The sequence below is a fragment of the Thyridium curvatum genome (genome assembly GCF_004353045.1).
Source record: "Thyridium curvatum strain D216 chromosome Unknown NODE_16_length_530760_cov_82.129700, whole genome shotgun sequence".
Lineage (NCBI taxonomy): Eukaryota > Fungi > Ascomycota > Sordariomycetes > Thyridiales > Thyridiaceae > Thyridium > Thyridium curvatum.
In genome coordinates this window covers 246,328-262,843 of record NW_022156771.1, presented here as the reverse complement: position 1 = coordinate 262,843, position 16,516 = coordinate 246,328, and the positions used below count along the sequence as shown (strand labels likewise).

General features: G+C 56.2%; 4 protein-coding genes across 4 annotated transcripts; 3 read left to right on the top strand and 1 right to left on the bottom strand.

Moving 5' to 3' along the window:
- Positions 1–944: 944 nt before the first annotated feature.
- E0L32_003632 (uncharacterized protein) lies at positions 945–2,314 on the top strand (the record flags this gene model as incomplete). Its single annotated transcript, XM_031137954.1, has 2 exons — positions 945–1,137; positions 1,194–2,314. The coding sequence occupies 2 exons, from the start codon at positions 945–947 to the stop codon at positions 2,312–2,314; spliced, it is 1,314 nt and encodes a 437-aa protein (XP_030998402.1).
- A 4,364-nt stretch (positions 2,315–6,678) lies between these two features.
- On the top strand, positions 6,679–8,957 carry E0L32_003631 (uncharacterized protein; the record flags this gene model as incomplete). The annotated part of the gene is made up of 3 exons (XM_031137953.1): positions 6,679–8,596; positions 8,654–8,792; positions 8,858–8,957. The coding sequence occupies 3 exons, from the start codon at positions 6,679–6,681 to the stop codon at positions 8,955–8,957; spliced, it is 2,157 nt and encodes a 718-aa protein (XP_030998401.1).
- Positions 8,958–9,893: 936 nt separating this feature from the next.
- On the bottom strand, positions 9,894–10,838 carry E0L32_003630 (uncharacterized protein; the record flags this gene model as incomplete). Its single annotated transcript, XM_031137952.1, has 2 exons — positions 9,894–10,589; positions 10,713–10,838. 2 exons carry the CDS (start codon positions 10,836–10,838, stop codon positions 9,894–9,896), a joined length of 822 nt encoding a protein of 273 aa, XP_030998400.1.
- An 872-nt stretch (positions 10,839–11,710) lies between these two features.
- Positions 11,711–16,316, top strand: E0L32_003629 (uncharacterized protein; the record flags this gene model as incomplete). Its single annotated transcript, XM_031137950.1, has 2 exons — positions 11,711–12,524; positions 12,589–16,316. 2 exons carry the CDS (start codon positions 11,711–11,713, stop codon positions 16,314–16,316), a joined length of 4,542 nt encoding a protein of 1,513 aa, XP_030998399.1.
- Between the last annotated feature and the right edge of the window lie 200 nt (positions 16,317–16,516).

The following is a 16,516-nucleotide window of genomic DNA, read 5'->3' as shown; positions in this document are numbered from 1 at the left end:
ACTTAAGGACAATACAGACATTGCTCCGTCTTACAGGGATATTTCTATGCCCAGGCGGTGCATGAAGAGATGTCCCGTAGTGGACTGTCGGGACATTGTACTAGGTTTGAGCTGTACATACACTCGTGTGACTCAACAGACAAAACGAAACGGCCATGCCTTGAGATAGGTAATGTCCGCAACAGAAAGCAGCGAGTCAATTGCCATCAAACAGAGGAGACAACGATACGCCTCTCAAATCCCTCCATCGTCTCCTCGGTCTGCCGATGATCCCAAGATATGGAATACTGGCAATATGGTTTCTCTCGCATGAAGGACTCATCAGGTGAAGTGGAACAGTAGGGTCAATCTTTCGCTTAGGAGAGCTCAGCAGAAAGAACAATAGATGTAGGTACCCATGGATGAGAATATGGCGTCAATACCACCAGAATCCGAGTTCTCAGCTTTTTTCGACTGTTGCTGATGTCTTTTCTTCATGGTGTTGCTGCTGCATTCAGAGACAGCAACCTTATTAGTTATTCGGCGTGCTTGATACCTAACTCGTCGTTGCTACAGTGGGGAATGTTTCTTGCACTCCCGCCTAAATCGGGTAGTGCAGGGGACCGCGACGCCTAATCAGCGGAACAAAGGGCACCGAAGTTCCGTAGCCAGCACGTGGGGAAAAGGTGAATGTGGCCTTAACTCAGCTCCAGGAGCTCCAGGCGCGCTCGTCGCTCGTCTAAAGATAGTGCCAGGGTCCATCGTGCGAAGCTTACAGGAATTCTGAGCGACTTGGCCACGCATTCATTTCCGACCACACGATCCCATTGACGGTCCAACGGCCCTGCCACCGAACTGACCTGACTTGTGCTCGTCTAGAGGCCCTCGCCTTCATTGTTCTCGGCTGCTAATCACGTAGTGTCGCCGAATTGAAGCGAGGAGATTCGAGGCTGTGGCTAAGCACGATGCCTCCCAAGTCGAGGTTCACAAGGCTTGACGCCTTTACGAAGACGGTGGAGGATGCGCGCATCAGGACAACTTCTGGCGGTATCGTTACGATTGTCTCGCTGATCGTCGTGCTCTACCTGGCTCTGGGAGAGTGGCGCGACTACAGGAGGATAGAGATACACCCGGAGCTGATTGTGGACAAGGGGCGAGGTATGCTCACTTCTAGGCCATTGTCCTCACGGCAAGGTATCTAACGCAGTGCACAGGCGAACGCATGGAAATCCACCTCAACATCACCTTCCCCAAGATACCGTGCGAACTGCTCACCCTCGATGTGATGGACGTCTCAGGCGAGCAACAACACGGCGTGCAGCACGGTGTCCGTAAGGTCAGACTCCGGCCCCAGTCGGAAGGCGGCGCCGAGATCGACTCCCGGGAGCTCTCCCTGCACGCCGACGACGAGAAGGCCGCCCACCTGGACCCCAACTACTGCGGTCCTTGCTACGGCGCACCCTCCCCGCCCAATGCGCAGAAGCCTGGCTGCTGCAACACCTGCGCAGAGGTTCGGGAGGCATACGCGCAGGCATCCTGGGCCTTCGGCAAGGGCGAGGGTGTAGAGCAATGCCTGCGCGAGCACTACGCCGAGCGCCTAGACGAGCAGCGCCTCGAGGGTTGCCGCATCGAGGGCGGCCTCCGCGTCAACAAGGTGGTTGGGAACTTCCACCTGGCTCCCGGCCGCTCCTTCAGCAACGGCAACATGCACGTCCACGATCTCAAGAACTACTGGGAGGCGCCCACACCCAACACGCACTCGTTCACGCACATCATCCACCACCTGCGCTTCGGGCCCCAGCTGCCCGACGAGATCCACAAGAAGCTGGGCAACAAGGCTGCCCTGGGCTGGACCAACCACCACATCAACCCCCTCGATGGTACCCGCCAGGAGACGGACGACCCCAACTACAACTTCATGTACTTTGTCAAGATCGTGCCGACTTCGTACCTGCCCCTCGGCTGGGAGAAGAAGTACAGGGCCCCGGACGCCAACACCGACCTGGGGTCCTACGGCCAGAACAGCGACGGAAGCATGGAGACGCATCAGTACTCTGTGACCAGCCACAAGCGCAGCCTCCGCGGCGGTGACGATGCCGCCGAGGGTCACCAGGAGCGCCACCACTCCCCCGGCGGCATCCCGGGCGTCTTCTTCTCGTATGATATCTCGCCGATGAAGGTCATCAACAGGGAAGAGCGGGCCAAGACCTTTGCTGGCTTCCTCACGGGCCTTTGCGCCGTCCTCGGCGGCACCTTGACCGTTGCTGCCGCTGTCGACCGCGGTCTCTTTGAGGGTGCGACGAGGCTCAAGAAGCTCAGGTCCAAAGACCAGTAGAATTGCGCGGGAAGTAGAGGCGTATACGGTGAAGCCCTGCGCTCTGTTGATGTTTTCTTTACTAATGCATGGGTTATGGAGTTTTGCCTTTGGAAAAATGGGTTGTTCCTATCTCTCGTGTGTGCTGCCATTGGACGGGGATGTAGATGGTGTTTGGTTTACAGATGATGCATGCTTTGTCGGACACTTGCCTCCTCCATCTTGCCGAGTAAAGCAGTAGAACAGTTTGTAGAAAGATACGGAAAATGATCAGCGTTTTTGTTTTATGTAAGTAACTGTGTGTGGGTGAATGGCCAATCGCATGAGGAGAGATGGTCCATTCCAACCTGCCAGGACAGAGGAATGCTCTCCGAGTCAATGTAGGTACGGCTCTCACCATGACCATCTCACCTGTTGGATAGATGCCAAGACTGTTTATCCATACCAAAGCTGGACCTGTGAGTAAGCTGTGCTTTGTTCAGGTATCTGATCTTGAGATCTGTATGGCTCGAGCTTGGTCGATAAGTAAGTACATACCTCGATAGCTCCGTACAATACTTGTACACACACGGGCCGGTGAAAGCAAAGACTTGCACGAGTGTGCTTGTACACTTCGTAGCTAAAAAGGTAGTATTCATTATTACTTGCCAGCTGGAGCGATGCGACGCTGTCATTTCCAGAATTTTGCCCGATCCGGCGCTCAGAAAGGGCTCGGGGGCTGGAGAACTGTTCGCCCGTTTAGGAACATGGGGCCGGACTTCTAGCCCGCAATGCTTCTTTAATCTCGTTTCCCACACAGCTCGTCCCGCAGCGTGGGTAGCTGCAGGGGTTCTCCACGGACCCTGGATTCCTTGTTCATGTCTCTTTTGCAGATTTTATCGACACAAGACCAACAGACGTGGATCTACAAGTAGGTATGGCAGAGGTAGTCCGGCCAGATGGAACAATCAGGTAGAGAGAGAGAGAGAGAGAGAGAGGCGAAGGAAGCAGAACTTGTGTGTTCACACAACCAGCAGAGACTGTTTGATTCTCTTTGGCGCATAACGTCTGAACGACTGCCGCCCGGTATGTGTGAGTCCGGCCCGGGGTGGATGACGATGGAGGCTGACTCGAAGGCATGTAGACAGTCATAACAATCTTAAAGCACGCGGCTGGCTGTAGGGAAAGGTGCCCAATAAGGAGTAGTGGACCGCTGTGAATAGGTAGGTAGTGCGTCTGGACCGCTACCGAGCCTCCTCTGCACTTCGTACAAACACAAGCACTAACTAGTAGGTAAGTTAGACCTTCCGGTGGCTAATAATCGGCCGAGAGTCTTGTGCCCGTCACAACACCGGCGAAAAAGGAGCTTGCAGGCGAGGATTGAAGATAGCTTCGTCTCAGTCCCAAGCTCCCGCCTCATACCACATCGCTTAGATAGTATAGTGGCTAGTATATTTCGTTGTGGCTCAGCGACAATACCGAAACGACCCTGGTTCGATTCCAGGTCTAAGCATGCTGTCTTTTTTGCTGGTTGGCCTGGGGTTTCAAGGTTAAGTATGAAAAAAGGCGAGATGTTGACCATTCTTTTGAGAACAAAAAAGGGAGAATGACCAAAAAAAGTGATTGCTTAGACCTGGAATCGAACCAGGGTCGTTTCGGTATTGTCGCTGAGCCACAACGAAATATACTAGCCACTATACTATCTAAGCGACTTGTTGACGAAATGACGATTTCTTTGGCTTTATATTGGTTTTGCCCGGGGGACCCACTTAAACACTGAATAGCATGGTTGCTCGATTCCGGGACACCATTAGGTATTATCCTCGTGAGCACGTCAACACGTCTCAATGGCATGGGGGATTGAGAACTCAAACTCTTCCAGGTTTTCGCCCTGACACAACCCGTCATGACAGGTACTTCGCAGGCAGCTTGATAGAGGACCTGGGCCCGGCTCCTATTGCCGGAAAATGTTGGGCTTTCTAGCCGGATCCCTTGTGTGCATGCCAGTCAATACGAGCCGGCCTGCAGCTCAGAGATGGATTGAGAAACAAGCTTAATGCATGCTGCAGCTGTCTAACCGTAATGCGGAATCATGACATGACGGCTCCAAAGGCGGCGCCTTGCTAGAGGACGATTCGTCTCGATCTAGGCCGGTGCGGATCCATGGGTGGACTGTTGTGCTTGGTCTTAAGTTGGGCTAGGTGGTAAGCGCTGCGACCTGGATCCTCGGCCTGGGTCTTCCAAAGTCGGATTCACTGAAGATGCGGAGCTCCGGGCTTCTGCCCCAGAATGCTCCCTCTTGCGAGAACTTTTGTATGTACCTAGGATCTGGTGGAAGTGAATGTCCCAGCCGTCCTTGTCGGAACCGATTCGGGAGTCGAGGCACGACTACCACCGAGCAACGGATGTAGAGTTGAACCTGCCGAGCCTGCTCACGAGCCATCTTGTCGAATCGAATCTCAACGCGCCGCACCCCGGCTGGACCCTGTTTCTGGGGTAGCACCGTATTACCCTAGCATTTGCTCATGGACTGCGCCAGAGGGTTATCCCGTGTGTTATGGACGGGAATAGACACCGACCCTGGCAATCGTAAATTAAGACGAGGTACCGGGCTCATTGCCACCAATATACGAAAAAAAGAGGCGTGCTGTCGTAAGGGTGGAAACGTAATGGGAGGCGAAATGGTCAGTGTGGTTGTGGCTGAAAGAAAATCAAGAATTCGAGAGCGGGGAAACGTGAAGATCAGACACACGACATGATAGGTATGCCGGGCATGTTGAGATGTGCAACGCCAGTCTTGATTGGTAAAACAAGTATTGCAAGTGCTCTGCTGGTTTTGAGACGGCGACTCTGAAACGGAGCGAGGTGTTGGAGGTGTGGGCAGTGATCGGCGGGCAGAGAGATCCAAAGGATGAAGATGGATGGCTCGTCGGTTTGGCCCTGGGAAAAAAGGGGGTGGTGATTTGACGGCCAGAGACACGAGCAGGAGACCAAAAAAGCACTACCAAATGTACCCCGTACTTCTCATTTCAAGGTGGCTGCTGTAAGTGGTCGAAGACCTGGTGACCTGTTCCAATTATGTGCTCGAGGTGCCTGGTGCTTTTCCCTTTGCGGACTGGACGCCCTCGAGCCTTTCCCCTCAGGGCCCCGTTAGGGAGGGCTTCTTCTGCTTCGATAGCGGCCCTTGGGCACTTGGGCAGCCCAGGCAGTACCCGCCAGCCCGCCAAGCTCCAATTACGAGGGGCCTGGCCTGCCCACTAGCGCGGTCCGCGGGTGGGTGCCACGGCTGTACCTGGACCTCTTCTGGGGGGGTCCGCACTGGGCCACCCACTGGAACAGGCAATCCGTACACTGCTGGAGTCTCCACGCAGGGTGTGGGTGTGGATCATGGATGCTGCTCCTGTCCTCCCAACTGGGTCTCTACTGGGTCTCGTCATTCCCACCTTCTGTTGTGCCTCCCTCCCTCTCGTCGAGCCACCTGCATGTTCTGCCTTTTTGACAGCTTGTGAAATAATTTCACCCCTTTCCACCCATCGTCGAGAGGACCCTTTCCCTTCCCGCACGTCTCTTGTGTCTCTCCTCCCTCGTTGTCAATCTGCATGTGGCTCCCCTTGCAGCATCGTCAACGGCTTCTTGATCCTGCAGATTTACGGAGCGAGCAGGACGCTGTGCACCCCCCCAAGACCCCAAGACACTGCTGCTGTCGCTCACTAACACCAAACACACCCCACCACTGGCACGCACCGCCCGCCCATCCCACGGGCCACACCCCCTGCGCCCCTAATCCTGCTGGGCCTTTGCGAAAATCACCACTCCTGATTTGAGCATTGTGTCGCAGAAACCTGTTATCCTGGCCATCAACTTCGGCTTGGGCACCCGACACACTCTCTCCTCTGTGTTGCAGAGAGCCACGGGCGCACTCTTGATCTGCTCTGCTTCGAAAATCAAGACCGTCGATTCCCGCCTTCAGCGATCAGCCCGTTGGCCAAATCGCCCACTCTCCATCGTCCTTGTTGCGACCCCTGCATTGTTCGACGCATTCTCCCGCGGTTCTTGCCGCTCCTTCACGGTTTGGGTTTGCTCGAAGATTCATGCGACACTCTGCCCACGCTGCGGCAAACCAGCTCGTTTCTCGTCTTCAACTCGACTCATCTCTTGTGGCCTGATAACACAAATCGCTGCGTCCATTGCCAAGACGAGCTACGTCGAAACAAATACAAGACGACCACGAGTAGCTCAGTCGAGACGGCTAAGCAACAAGAGTGAGGGCCCACGCATCATTCCAGCCCCAGGCCTCGCCTCTCCAACACCTGGGCCGTGCTAGGCGGAATTCCAGTCGAACTCGGGAAATTATCGATGGGTATTTAGACGTCTAGGAGTCGACTAAAACGTTCTTTTCTTACACCATGTCGAACGGCCGTCCCAATTTCATCGACCTGCGGTCGCAATCGCAAATGTCTGTATCACGACCCCTCAAGTCGCCGCGCCTCCATGTCGCTGGAGAAGTACCGCCCGAGCTCTCGCCCCTCGATGCGTTTGCACTGCAGAGCCGACTGCTGGCGAGGCAGTTGCAGGAAAGTGCCAACAGCGACAAGAGGCTCAGTCGGTTGCCCCCCTTGACAACAGAGAGCCCTCTGGTGGTCCAGGGCCGTTCAGATTACTTCCGTTCCATGTCACAGGATTCCGACCCTGACAATGAAGGAGAGCTGCCGCCACTACAACCTCCCCCTGGTCTGGGTCTGAGGACCGAGGTCGAAGAGAATCCCAACCGACCGCAATCGATGCATCCGCGAATGAGCCGTGTACCGCCGACTCCAGATGAGCCCATGCCTTCCTTCAACCACGCTGCCCTGGACGACATACGGGGCCGGCAACTGGACAAGCATGATGAAGAAGGAAGCTACTTTGGAGCCAGGCAGGACCGGTCGCCCTCTCCGATGGGCAGCTACTCCTCTCACCGAGAACCGTCTCCCTCAGCTCAACCTGCTGAACCGATCCCACAGAGGTCGCCTCTGAGGAACAGGTCACCCCTACGAAGCAACACCGCGCCGTCTCCCGAGAAGCTCAAGAAGAACCCTTTCGACACCAACATGGGGCTAGTGCCACCGCGGTCCCTGTTCCCCAAGCGCTCGTCAAGCATCATGTCCTCTCCCATTGAAGGTACCGACGAGGATAACGCGTCTTCCATGACGAACTCTTTCTACTCCCAGGGCCCGCGAAAACTCTCAGCGAGCAGCAGCTTGGCCTCTCCGGCGCACCCATCCTTTCAACGATCACCTTCCATGTGCTCTGATATGTCCGCACCTCTGCCTAGACCCTCTTTCAACTTCTCACGGCCGCTTAGTAGAGCTGGGACCCCCAGCTTTGATATGCCCGCCCGTCAAGCTTCGTCGGACAGCCAGGCTTCATTTGTGTTGGCGGATGAGTCTGCCACCACGCCGATCAGTATGCATAGCGAAGGATTCCCTGACAACTCGACCGATGACGGCCGCGGGGGTGCACCATCCTACATCTACTCCAAGTTCACTTTGCCGCGAGGGAAAGCCCTTCAGCGATCTGGAGAATTCTCTGACAGTCAGGTGCCTGGAGCTTCTCCTTGGGACCAAAACACAGGGCAGACGCTCCCTCAGGGCGGCCAAGCACCTCCCTCACCGCCTACGAGGCCGTCGAGTTCGGCCGGACCTATCCCAAGACCTTCACTGGAGAGGAGCAAGCTCAGTACAGAGATCCTTAGCTCTTCAGGCCCGACACCCTCGCTCTCGGGTCGACCATCTAACGACCTGGGCCGTGAATCAGAGGATGCACCCCGCGGCCGCGCGCTCAAGTCACCCCTTCATGAGGTTACCAGGGCAGATAATGAAACTGTGGGAACTAGTGATACCGCAAGTACTATCAAACCCAAATCTCAGCACACTTTGGCTTCAGCGGCGGACATTCCGGCTGAGGAGCATGTCGAGAAGGCAATCCAACTCCATGAGAATGGATCACTCAACGAGTCAACCTACCACCTGCGTCACGCCGCCCGACAAGGACATCCTACTGGCATGCTCCTGTATGCCCTGGCTTGCAGGCATGGGTGGGGGATGCGGCCAAATCAGCGGGAAGGTGTGCAGTGGCTGCGAAAGGCGGCCGAGTGCGCCGGTCTCGAGATTGCAGACGACGAGGACCAGATGAAGGAGGGCAGGCGCGTTGATTTCCTAGAGAACAAAACGCACAAGGCGCAGTTTGCGCTGAGCATCTACGAGCTCGGCGTGAGCCATATGAATGGCTGGGGCATTGAGCAAGACAAGGCACTGGCTTTGAGGTGTTTTGAGATTGCCGGATGTGAGTTCTACCCCCTTTTCAACTTGGGCTGGAGGACTGGACTAATCACATGAACAGCATGGGGCGATGTCGATGCGCTGGCAGAGGCTGGCTTCTGCTATGCCCAGGGGGTCGGCTGCAAGAAGAACCTCAAAAAGAGCGCCAAGTTCTACCGACAGGCCGAGGCCAAAGGCATGAGTATGGTGGGCAACAGCTGGTAAGCATTTCTTCTCCTGGACAGAAGCAAGACTATTTAGTGCGGAAACTTACAGTCGGGAACAGGATTCACAAGTCAAAGTACAACGATGAAGGAAAGGACGGCAAGAAGAAGAACCGCTCCAAGTCGCGGTCACGAGGCATCTTCGGCAAGAAGTCGAGTTGATGAACAAGGACAGCAACCGGCCGCCCAGCTTGTATGCCCCCCCGGACGAGAGAAAGACATGACGATGATGACCACCAAAAACAACAAAACAAAGCCAGCATTACTAGCGCCGCCCATACCCTCCAGCCAGCTATGTACCAGGAGTTTCTTTTTTAGATAGATCCCTTTTTTCGGACCCAGGGGATGATAGCCTTGATACTTTGTTCAAATATTCTTTTGCATCGGCAGGAGCCCTGCTTTCTTTTTCTCATATCATCTTTGATGAAAGAGATATATGGGCCTGCGTAGGGGAGTTTCAAGAATCACGAAGCCATTTTTGCGTTGAGACATTGGGAAGAAGGATCTGAGGTAGTAGGAGGAGAGAATTGAGAATGTCACAGCCGGTTTTCAGCATTCGCACTGTTCATTGTCTCTGTGACTACTACCGTGATGTGTTGAAGTGTGTGAGATACCTTCACTGTGTGCAATTCAAGACATCATGGAATGCTAGGTATGCTGACAGTGCAACAATGGGATCACTCATAATGCTGACCCCTTGCTGACTTGCCAAGCCGAGCGTTGGCTCATATGAACTGACGACGAAGGGAAATCAGGCCATCCGGCTTCTATTCTCCTATCCTTCTGTCCTTTTCTCTTTCAATCCTCCTCTCTCCTCTTTCTTTCTTCTAGATGACCATATAATCCATTCAAAAGCCCTCTCATGCAACCTACTAGAGGGGGCCTACCAAGCCAAGACTGAGGCTGAAAGAATGCCACATTGGGCGAGGGTCTCGCGTTTGTGAACATAAATAGTGTCACAGCCAAGATGCCTTCGGGTTCCAAGCAAGTCAATCAATTTGCAATGCCATTGTGTCCGTGAGTTTATGGTACATGAATACAGCGTAGAACACAATCTTCCTCCATTCATCACCTTCCAACCGTTTCACGTCAGGCCCCTCATGAGTCGACATCCATCTTCTCCGTGTCCTGGCCGACGGGGATCTCGTGGATGCTCAGAAAGTTGCCAATCTCCTCCTTGCGGATGATCTTCTCGTTGAGCACGGCGGTGGTGCCCTTCTTGAAGGCGTAGCTCTTGAGCTTCTGGCTGCGCTCGTTGGGCTTGATGTAGTTGCGCTTGAGGGTGGTCTTGTCCTTGGTGATGATGGCGACGTCGACGTTGGAGCCGGAGCCGAGGTCGTTGAAGATGCCGGCCTCGATGGCCTCGGCGCACAGGGCGACGGCCTCGTCCTGCGTCAGCGAGGCCTTCCACCGCGTCTCGAAGACGGACATGGCGGCCAGCGAGCCGGAGCCCATGGTCACGTAGGGCAGCTTGTCGGTGCTGCCGTGGGCGTGGACGGTGAAGAGGTGCGTGCCGGTGGGGTCGACGCCCGCGACGACGAGGTAGGCGCCGATGTAGCCCTGGTAGCGGAAGAGGTGCTGCTTGAGCAGCGTCATGCAGGTCACGACGCGGGGCTTGCGGCCCGTCGACAGCGAGTGCAGCTCGAGCTGCGACGAGATGAGGGCCGTCGTGAACTCGGTGTCGGCGGCGGTGCCCGCGCCCGCGCACCAGATCTGCGGGGCGATGTAGTGCAGCTTCTCGCAGTTCTTGTCGGCGACGATGGGGCCCGACGTCGCGCGGGTGTCGGCGGCGATCTGGAGGGCAGAGGGTGGTGGTTAGTTGGAAGGGGTTCGACAGAGGGCAGAATGCGCATCTCTAGCTGCGAAGTTTCTCCGATCATACTAGGAAGCTGATTTATGGGTGAACCAGGTACGTACCACGACACCGCCGTCATATATGCATCCTACGATGGTGGTACCTGTGCTCGTCGCCTTGGGCAGCGGCACGCCGCGGGAGTGCAGGGCCGCATTGCGGTTGTAGTTTGAGAAGTCGAAGCCCGGCATTGTGAGAGATGATGGATGGGTGGTGGTCGTGTGGTCGGATTACGAGAGAGAGCCAGGGGAGGCGCTGCGGCGGTCCTGGCGAGAAGGGGAAAAAAGGGTCGATTCGTGGTCCTCCGCGTCAAATATTCAAATATTCGTCTCAGGGGTCACTTGAAGTAAACGGAGAGACTGCGGGTGATGTTGGTGGATGGCGGAGGATAGTGATCCTGATCGGATTCGTTTGAAGGCGTATGATGGTAGTCGAGGTTGAGGTTAGGTACGGGCGCTGATGACGAGGCTAAAAGCTGCCTTCAGGCGTCGCAGCTACTGCAAGGCACCGATTGGAAGCTCCTTCAGGACGCGGTCGGGCGCCTTGAGACGTGATTGGCCAAAGCTTTGTGTTGCTCTCGCCCCAGCTCGAGGGACTCCCAGCCAAGGAACTGCCTGGAGGCTGCACGTGATCTCGAGCTTCGGCTGGTGCAGGCAGCCCAAGCTTCGCTGGAGTTGGCAGGGGTGCTGCACTTTTTTGGTGGGTCAGGTAGGTGAGAGAAGGCAGAACCGCGTCTTTCGAGGTCAACCACTACCATTTCAACCAACAGAGCTGCCTTCCTTGCCTTCGCGAGCTTGTGACACTAACCTCGCTTTCTTGACGAGTCTGGAGTCACAGGCTACTTGACTTTCCATCAATAATTCTCCCTTTTTGCGATCAGGAAGACCTTCACACAGGCGCCTACTCGACCATCAGCCCTTCGATCCTTCGAACAAAACATTGCATCTACACTCTCAAGCAGTAGCTGTTCCCCTGTCACCTGCCGAGTCGCCTCTCAATGAGAAGGAGGTCGAGTTTATGAACCTCGGGTCCTCTCTCCAAAGGCGGCTACATTGCGACAGTCATGGCCTTCAGCTTTGGCAACTCAGGCGCTGCCATGACAGGTAGCGCCGGCGGGGCAGGAGGACTGGTCGAAGGAGAGCCACTCGAGCTCATTCAGACAGAGGTAGGCTTCGGTCGATTTCTCGCCGATGTCATCGTGTTCCTTGAGCTAATTGATGACCAGGGTCTCGGCTTTCTGTCCCTCGCGGGAGACGCAAAAGTCCAGCTGACTTCGAAATGGACCGACCTCCCTGCACCAACCGCATCCCTCATCTCCATTGCATCGCGGAAAGGCCTTGTGGCCGCAGCCGGCCCAGATGCCGTTCACGTTGCTACGACCGAGTCTGTGCGCAAGGCATTTGAGAGCCCGAAGGAAGGCGACTCAGAGGTTCGCCAGCTTCAGCCACAAGTCAAGCTCCCATTGCCCATGCGGCTGTCGCAAGTCGCCTTTTCGGCCGATGAACAATATCTCATACTCTCCGCCGAGACCGGTGGGGGTCTGGCCGTCTACAATGTCGATTCACTATCTGGTGGCTCGACCCAACCGGCCTTTGAGCTCTCTACGAATGGCGAGACGCTACGAGCCCTCGCCCCGAACCCAATGCCCAAGACTTCCGACCTGTGCGCGATTGTGACGAACAATGGTAATCTGTTGATGGTTCACCTTGGCGAGCGCAAAGAATCTGCGCTCAAGAGCCAAGTCAGCTGTGTCACTTGGAGCAACAAGGGTACTCAAATCGTGGCCGGTATGGCAGACGGCACTGTGGTACAAATGAAGCCGGACGGCCAGGAGCAAGGGCAGATTCCAAAGCCTCCTCAACTGGGCGACTATCATGGTAACTCTCTCTGGGTCCCAGAAACATCGATGAAACGGATTTGCTAATTATGAACTCTACATAGTTGCTTCCATTACTTGGCTGACTAACACTGTCTGGCTGCTTGTCCATAACCCTACCAACAGCGAGGGCAAGTCTGCATATCACATCGCCACCAAGCAACAAGACGGGTCCTTCGTTTTCCAGAGCCTGCAGGATCCTGTTGACCCGTATGGAGACAAAACCCCTCACCACTCGATCTTGAGGCTGCGCGATTTCCCGCCCAATCTACAAGATCTGCTCATTGTCTCATCGACGGCCGTTGAGAACATCGGTCTTATCACCAAGTCAAAGACCCCTCTCACTAGCAGTGCGCCGGCGGAGAAGGTCGCCGGCGTCTTCACTACCACTGAACTTGCCGATGATTCCAAACGAGCTCAGGTTCCCATGGCTGAGGATTACAGTGAGACCTTCCCCATTGGCGCTGCCCTGGACCTATCTGCCAAAGACAAGGTCTACAAGCCTATTCCTACCGACGAGATCGACGAGTCTCCGGGCCCTCTCCCCGGACTGTGGGTATTGAACAACGAAGGTGTGCTAGCCTCTTGGTGGATCGTCTATAATGAGTCTATCCGGGAAGGGACGACGTATCCTGGTCTTGCTGCAGTGCAGGACTCTGCAGCATCACAACCCACGTCTGCTTCTACTCCGGTGGCACCCACAGCATTCGGCTCGGCGGCATCTCCTCAGACTGGTGCTTTTGGAGCCAAAGCTGCAGCATCGCCCTTTGGCTCGGCCCCATTCGGTACAGGTGCTGGTACCTCGAGCCCTGCCCCCGCCTTCGGCTCAAACTCCTTGGGTAGTGCACCAGCTGCCAGCGGACCAAAATTCGGAGCTCCGTCCTTTGGAGCGCCATCCTTTGGTACGCCTTCTATGGGCGCGAAGCCCGCAGCACCAGCTTTCGGCCAGTCATCTGTCATGGGTATGGGTGGTCAGAAGACATCCCCATGGGGATCTGGCTCGCCTTCAACAGCAACGCCTGCTTTTGGTCAGCCGAGCTTCGGCAGTAGCGGTGCCGCTCCCGCAAACCCTTTTGCAAGTGCTTCATCGTCCTCTCCTTCGGGCGGCGGCGGCGGTTTCGCTGGCTTTGCGAACAAGGGTGGTTTCGGATCGTTGGGATCTTCCACTACCGGAAGTAGTGTATTTGGCCCCGGTAAGCCTGCGGGCTCGTTTGGCTCCAGCACATCAATGGATGCTCAAACATCCTTCCCACCGCCCGCATCCAAGCCCGATGCGAAGCCTGCTTTCGGCTCAACGCCGTTTGTCCTCGGCACTACCTTCAAGGCAGACAAAGCGTCTGCTGAAGACAACGAACCGCAAAAGCCCAGCGGCGGATCCATGTTCGGCTCCGGATTCCTTTCTCTGGGAGAGACGGCCAAAACTCCTGATGCTGTCGAGTCCAAGGACGAAGACATGGATGCCACGACCCCAGTCGCCACAGAGCCGTCAAAGCCAAAATCCATCTTTGAGTCTACTACCCCTACAACTACTCCAGCACCGTCGAAATTCTTTGGCGGCGCGACAACTACAACCTCACAGGCCTCCTCTGGCGGCATATTTGGCAACCAGTCGAAGCCACAAGGATCCGGAAGCATCTTTGGCACCCAAACCAAGCCATCAGCTTCTGGTAGTATCTTTGGTCAGCCCAAGCAGAATCCTTTCGCTAGCACCGCCAGCATCTTCGGCAGTCCCAAACCGGCCGAGTCCGAGCAATCGTCCTCGGCTACTGAGACGCCGAAGATCAAAGTGGAGGAATCCAGCCAAGAGCCGCTTCCGCCAGACACTACCAGCAAGGCGACTTATCCTCTTGGAGAGTCTTCTTCATCGTCCGCGGCTTCTGGTATTTCCCCGAACGTTTTTGCCAAGACACCCGTCAAGGCTGTTGCCGAGCCACCATTGCCCCCCGACCCAACCCCTGTCCAGCGCAAGGCCCCTGAGGCTCCTGTCCCTGCCAACAAACCCTTACCGTCCGTCGAAGATGTTCCCTTGCCAGCTGATTCAGCACCCAAGGCGACTACGTCCAAGCCCGAGCCTGCCAGATTCCCTCCCGATTTCACATCAAAACCCTTGGCCAAGACTGGACCCGAGAGCGTGCCGATCAACCCCTTTTTCGCCGCAGCCAATGCTGACGCAGAGCAGATCCCCAGTAGTCCTGAGGAAGAGCTTTCCGAGGAGGGAGAGGTGGACGAGGATGACGAAGAGCAAAGCTTTGACGAGGAGGAGGAGGAAGAGGTCTCAGAAGGTGACGAAGAAGAGGGTGAAGAAGAGGGCGGTGAGTCGGAGGCCGGCACAGAAGGCAGCGGAGTGGACGTGGCTCAGGATCTAAGCCCTACGACAACCACCGACTTCGGTACAACCCCAGGCTTTACACCTCAGAGCTCTTTCGCCGGCGTGAGCGGCAGTCTTTTCTCGAATGCCTCTCAAGCAAACAAGCCACAAAGCAATCGTCTCTTCGGCGAAGTCTCGCAGAACGCACCTGTCTTCCAGCCGCCGGTGACTAGTCCTAGATCGCCTAGCCCCGTGCGAGCTCCGGGACAGTTTGCAGGCAGGCTCAGTGCTCGATTGCCAGAGGCCTCGCGCTCGGTTAGTGCACCGCACATGGCGTCGAATATCTTGGGGGCCAGACCAGCGCCATCAGCTAGTGTGTCGAGGCTGGGCCGCGCAACACCTGTAGAGGATGTCAACGTGCAAGAGCAACGAAGAATCCAGAAGAAGCAGACTGAGGAGGCCCGGAACCTTATCGACGACGACTACGAGCTTCTGGAAGATGAACTTGCGCAGCCGATCGAGCCGACCTTGCAGCTGGCCGAGTTCGTATATAAGCTGGGCGATACGCCACAGTCCGGACCTTCAATTGCCGATCAGGCCGAGGCCGTGTACCGGGATGTCAACCGGATGATTCAGTGTCTGGCTGTCAACGCTCGTCACTTGAAAGAGTTCATCGCTGCTCACAATGGACAAGTTGAAGACCACAAGAGCCCCAAGGATGTCAATGATCTTGAGAGCGAGGAGGGCTGGATCTTGTGCGACATTGCAGACTGCCAGGATATCATCGACAAACAGCTCACCAAGCAGCTCGAGGACGCCCGCGTCAAGGATGTCGACGACATGCTCGACTCGTGCCAGGAGCTAGCCAAAGAGCTGGCGCGCCTGCGAGTCAAAGAGAACGACGTTAAGAAGGTCGTGACAGCTCGGGCGGACCCTTCACTGCTCGCGGCGACGCGCTCGCAGCCCCTCAGCGCCGAGCAGGCCGCGCAGCAGAACGACCTGCGGCGCGGCTTCACCGCCTTCGCGAAGCTGCTCGCCGAGGCCGAGCAGTCCCTCACCATGCTCAAGACCAAGATCGTCGCGGCGGGCGGAGGCAAGACGGGAGCCGCGGCGCCGACGGTCGACGCCGTCATGCGCACCATCACCAAGATGACGTCGATGGTGGAGAAGCGCAGCGGCGACATCGACGTGCTCGAGGCGCAGATGCGCAAGCTCGGCCTGCACGGCGGCAGCCGCGAGGGCACGCCGCTGAGCACGCCGCAGAAGCGGGCGTCGGTCTTCTCGCCGGCGCTGACGTCGTCGGTCGGCTCTGTCGGCGGTGGTGGCAGGGCGGGCACGCCCTCGCGCAAGAAGGTCACCATGTACAACGAGGAGGAGAAGCGCGCGATCCGGGAGAAGTTTGCCAAGCGCGACGGCGTCAAGAACCGGCTGCGGGCGGCGCTGCAGCAGGCTGGACCCAACGTGTGGACTATGGACGATGAGTGAACGAAGGGGGAGGGGTTTTTTGAGAGAGAAAGGGGGGGGGGGGGGTAGTTTGCTTGTGTATGATGAGAAGAAGCGACTGAAAATGAGAAATCGACTTGGACACCCTTCCTGCAGGATACTAGGCGTTGGTCTGTAAGGGAATCCAACAGCGGAATATCAGTCAGGAATGAGCGAGCATACGGCCCGGTAGATAGTCTAAT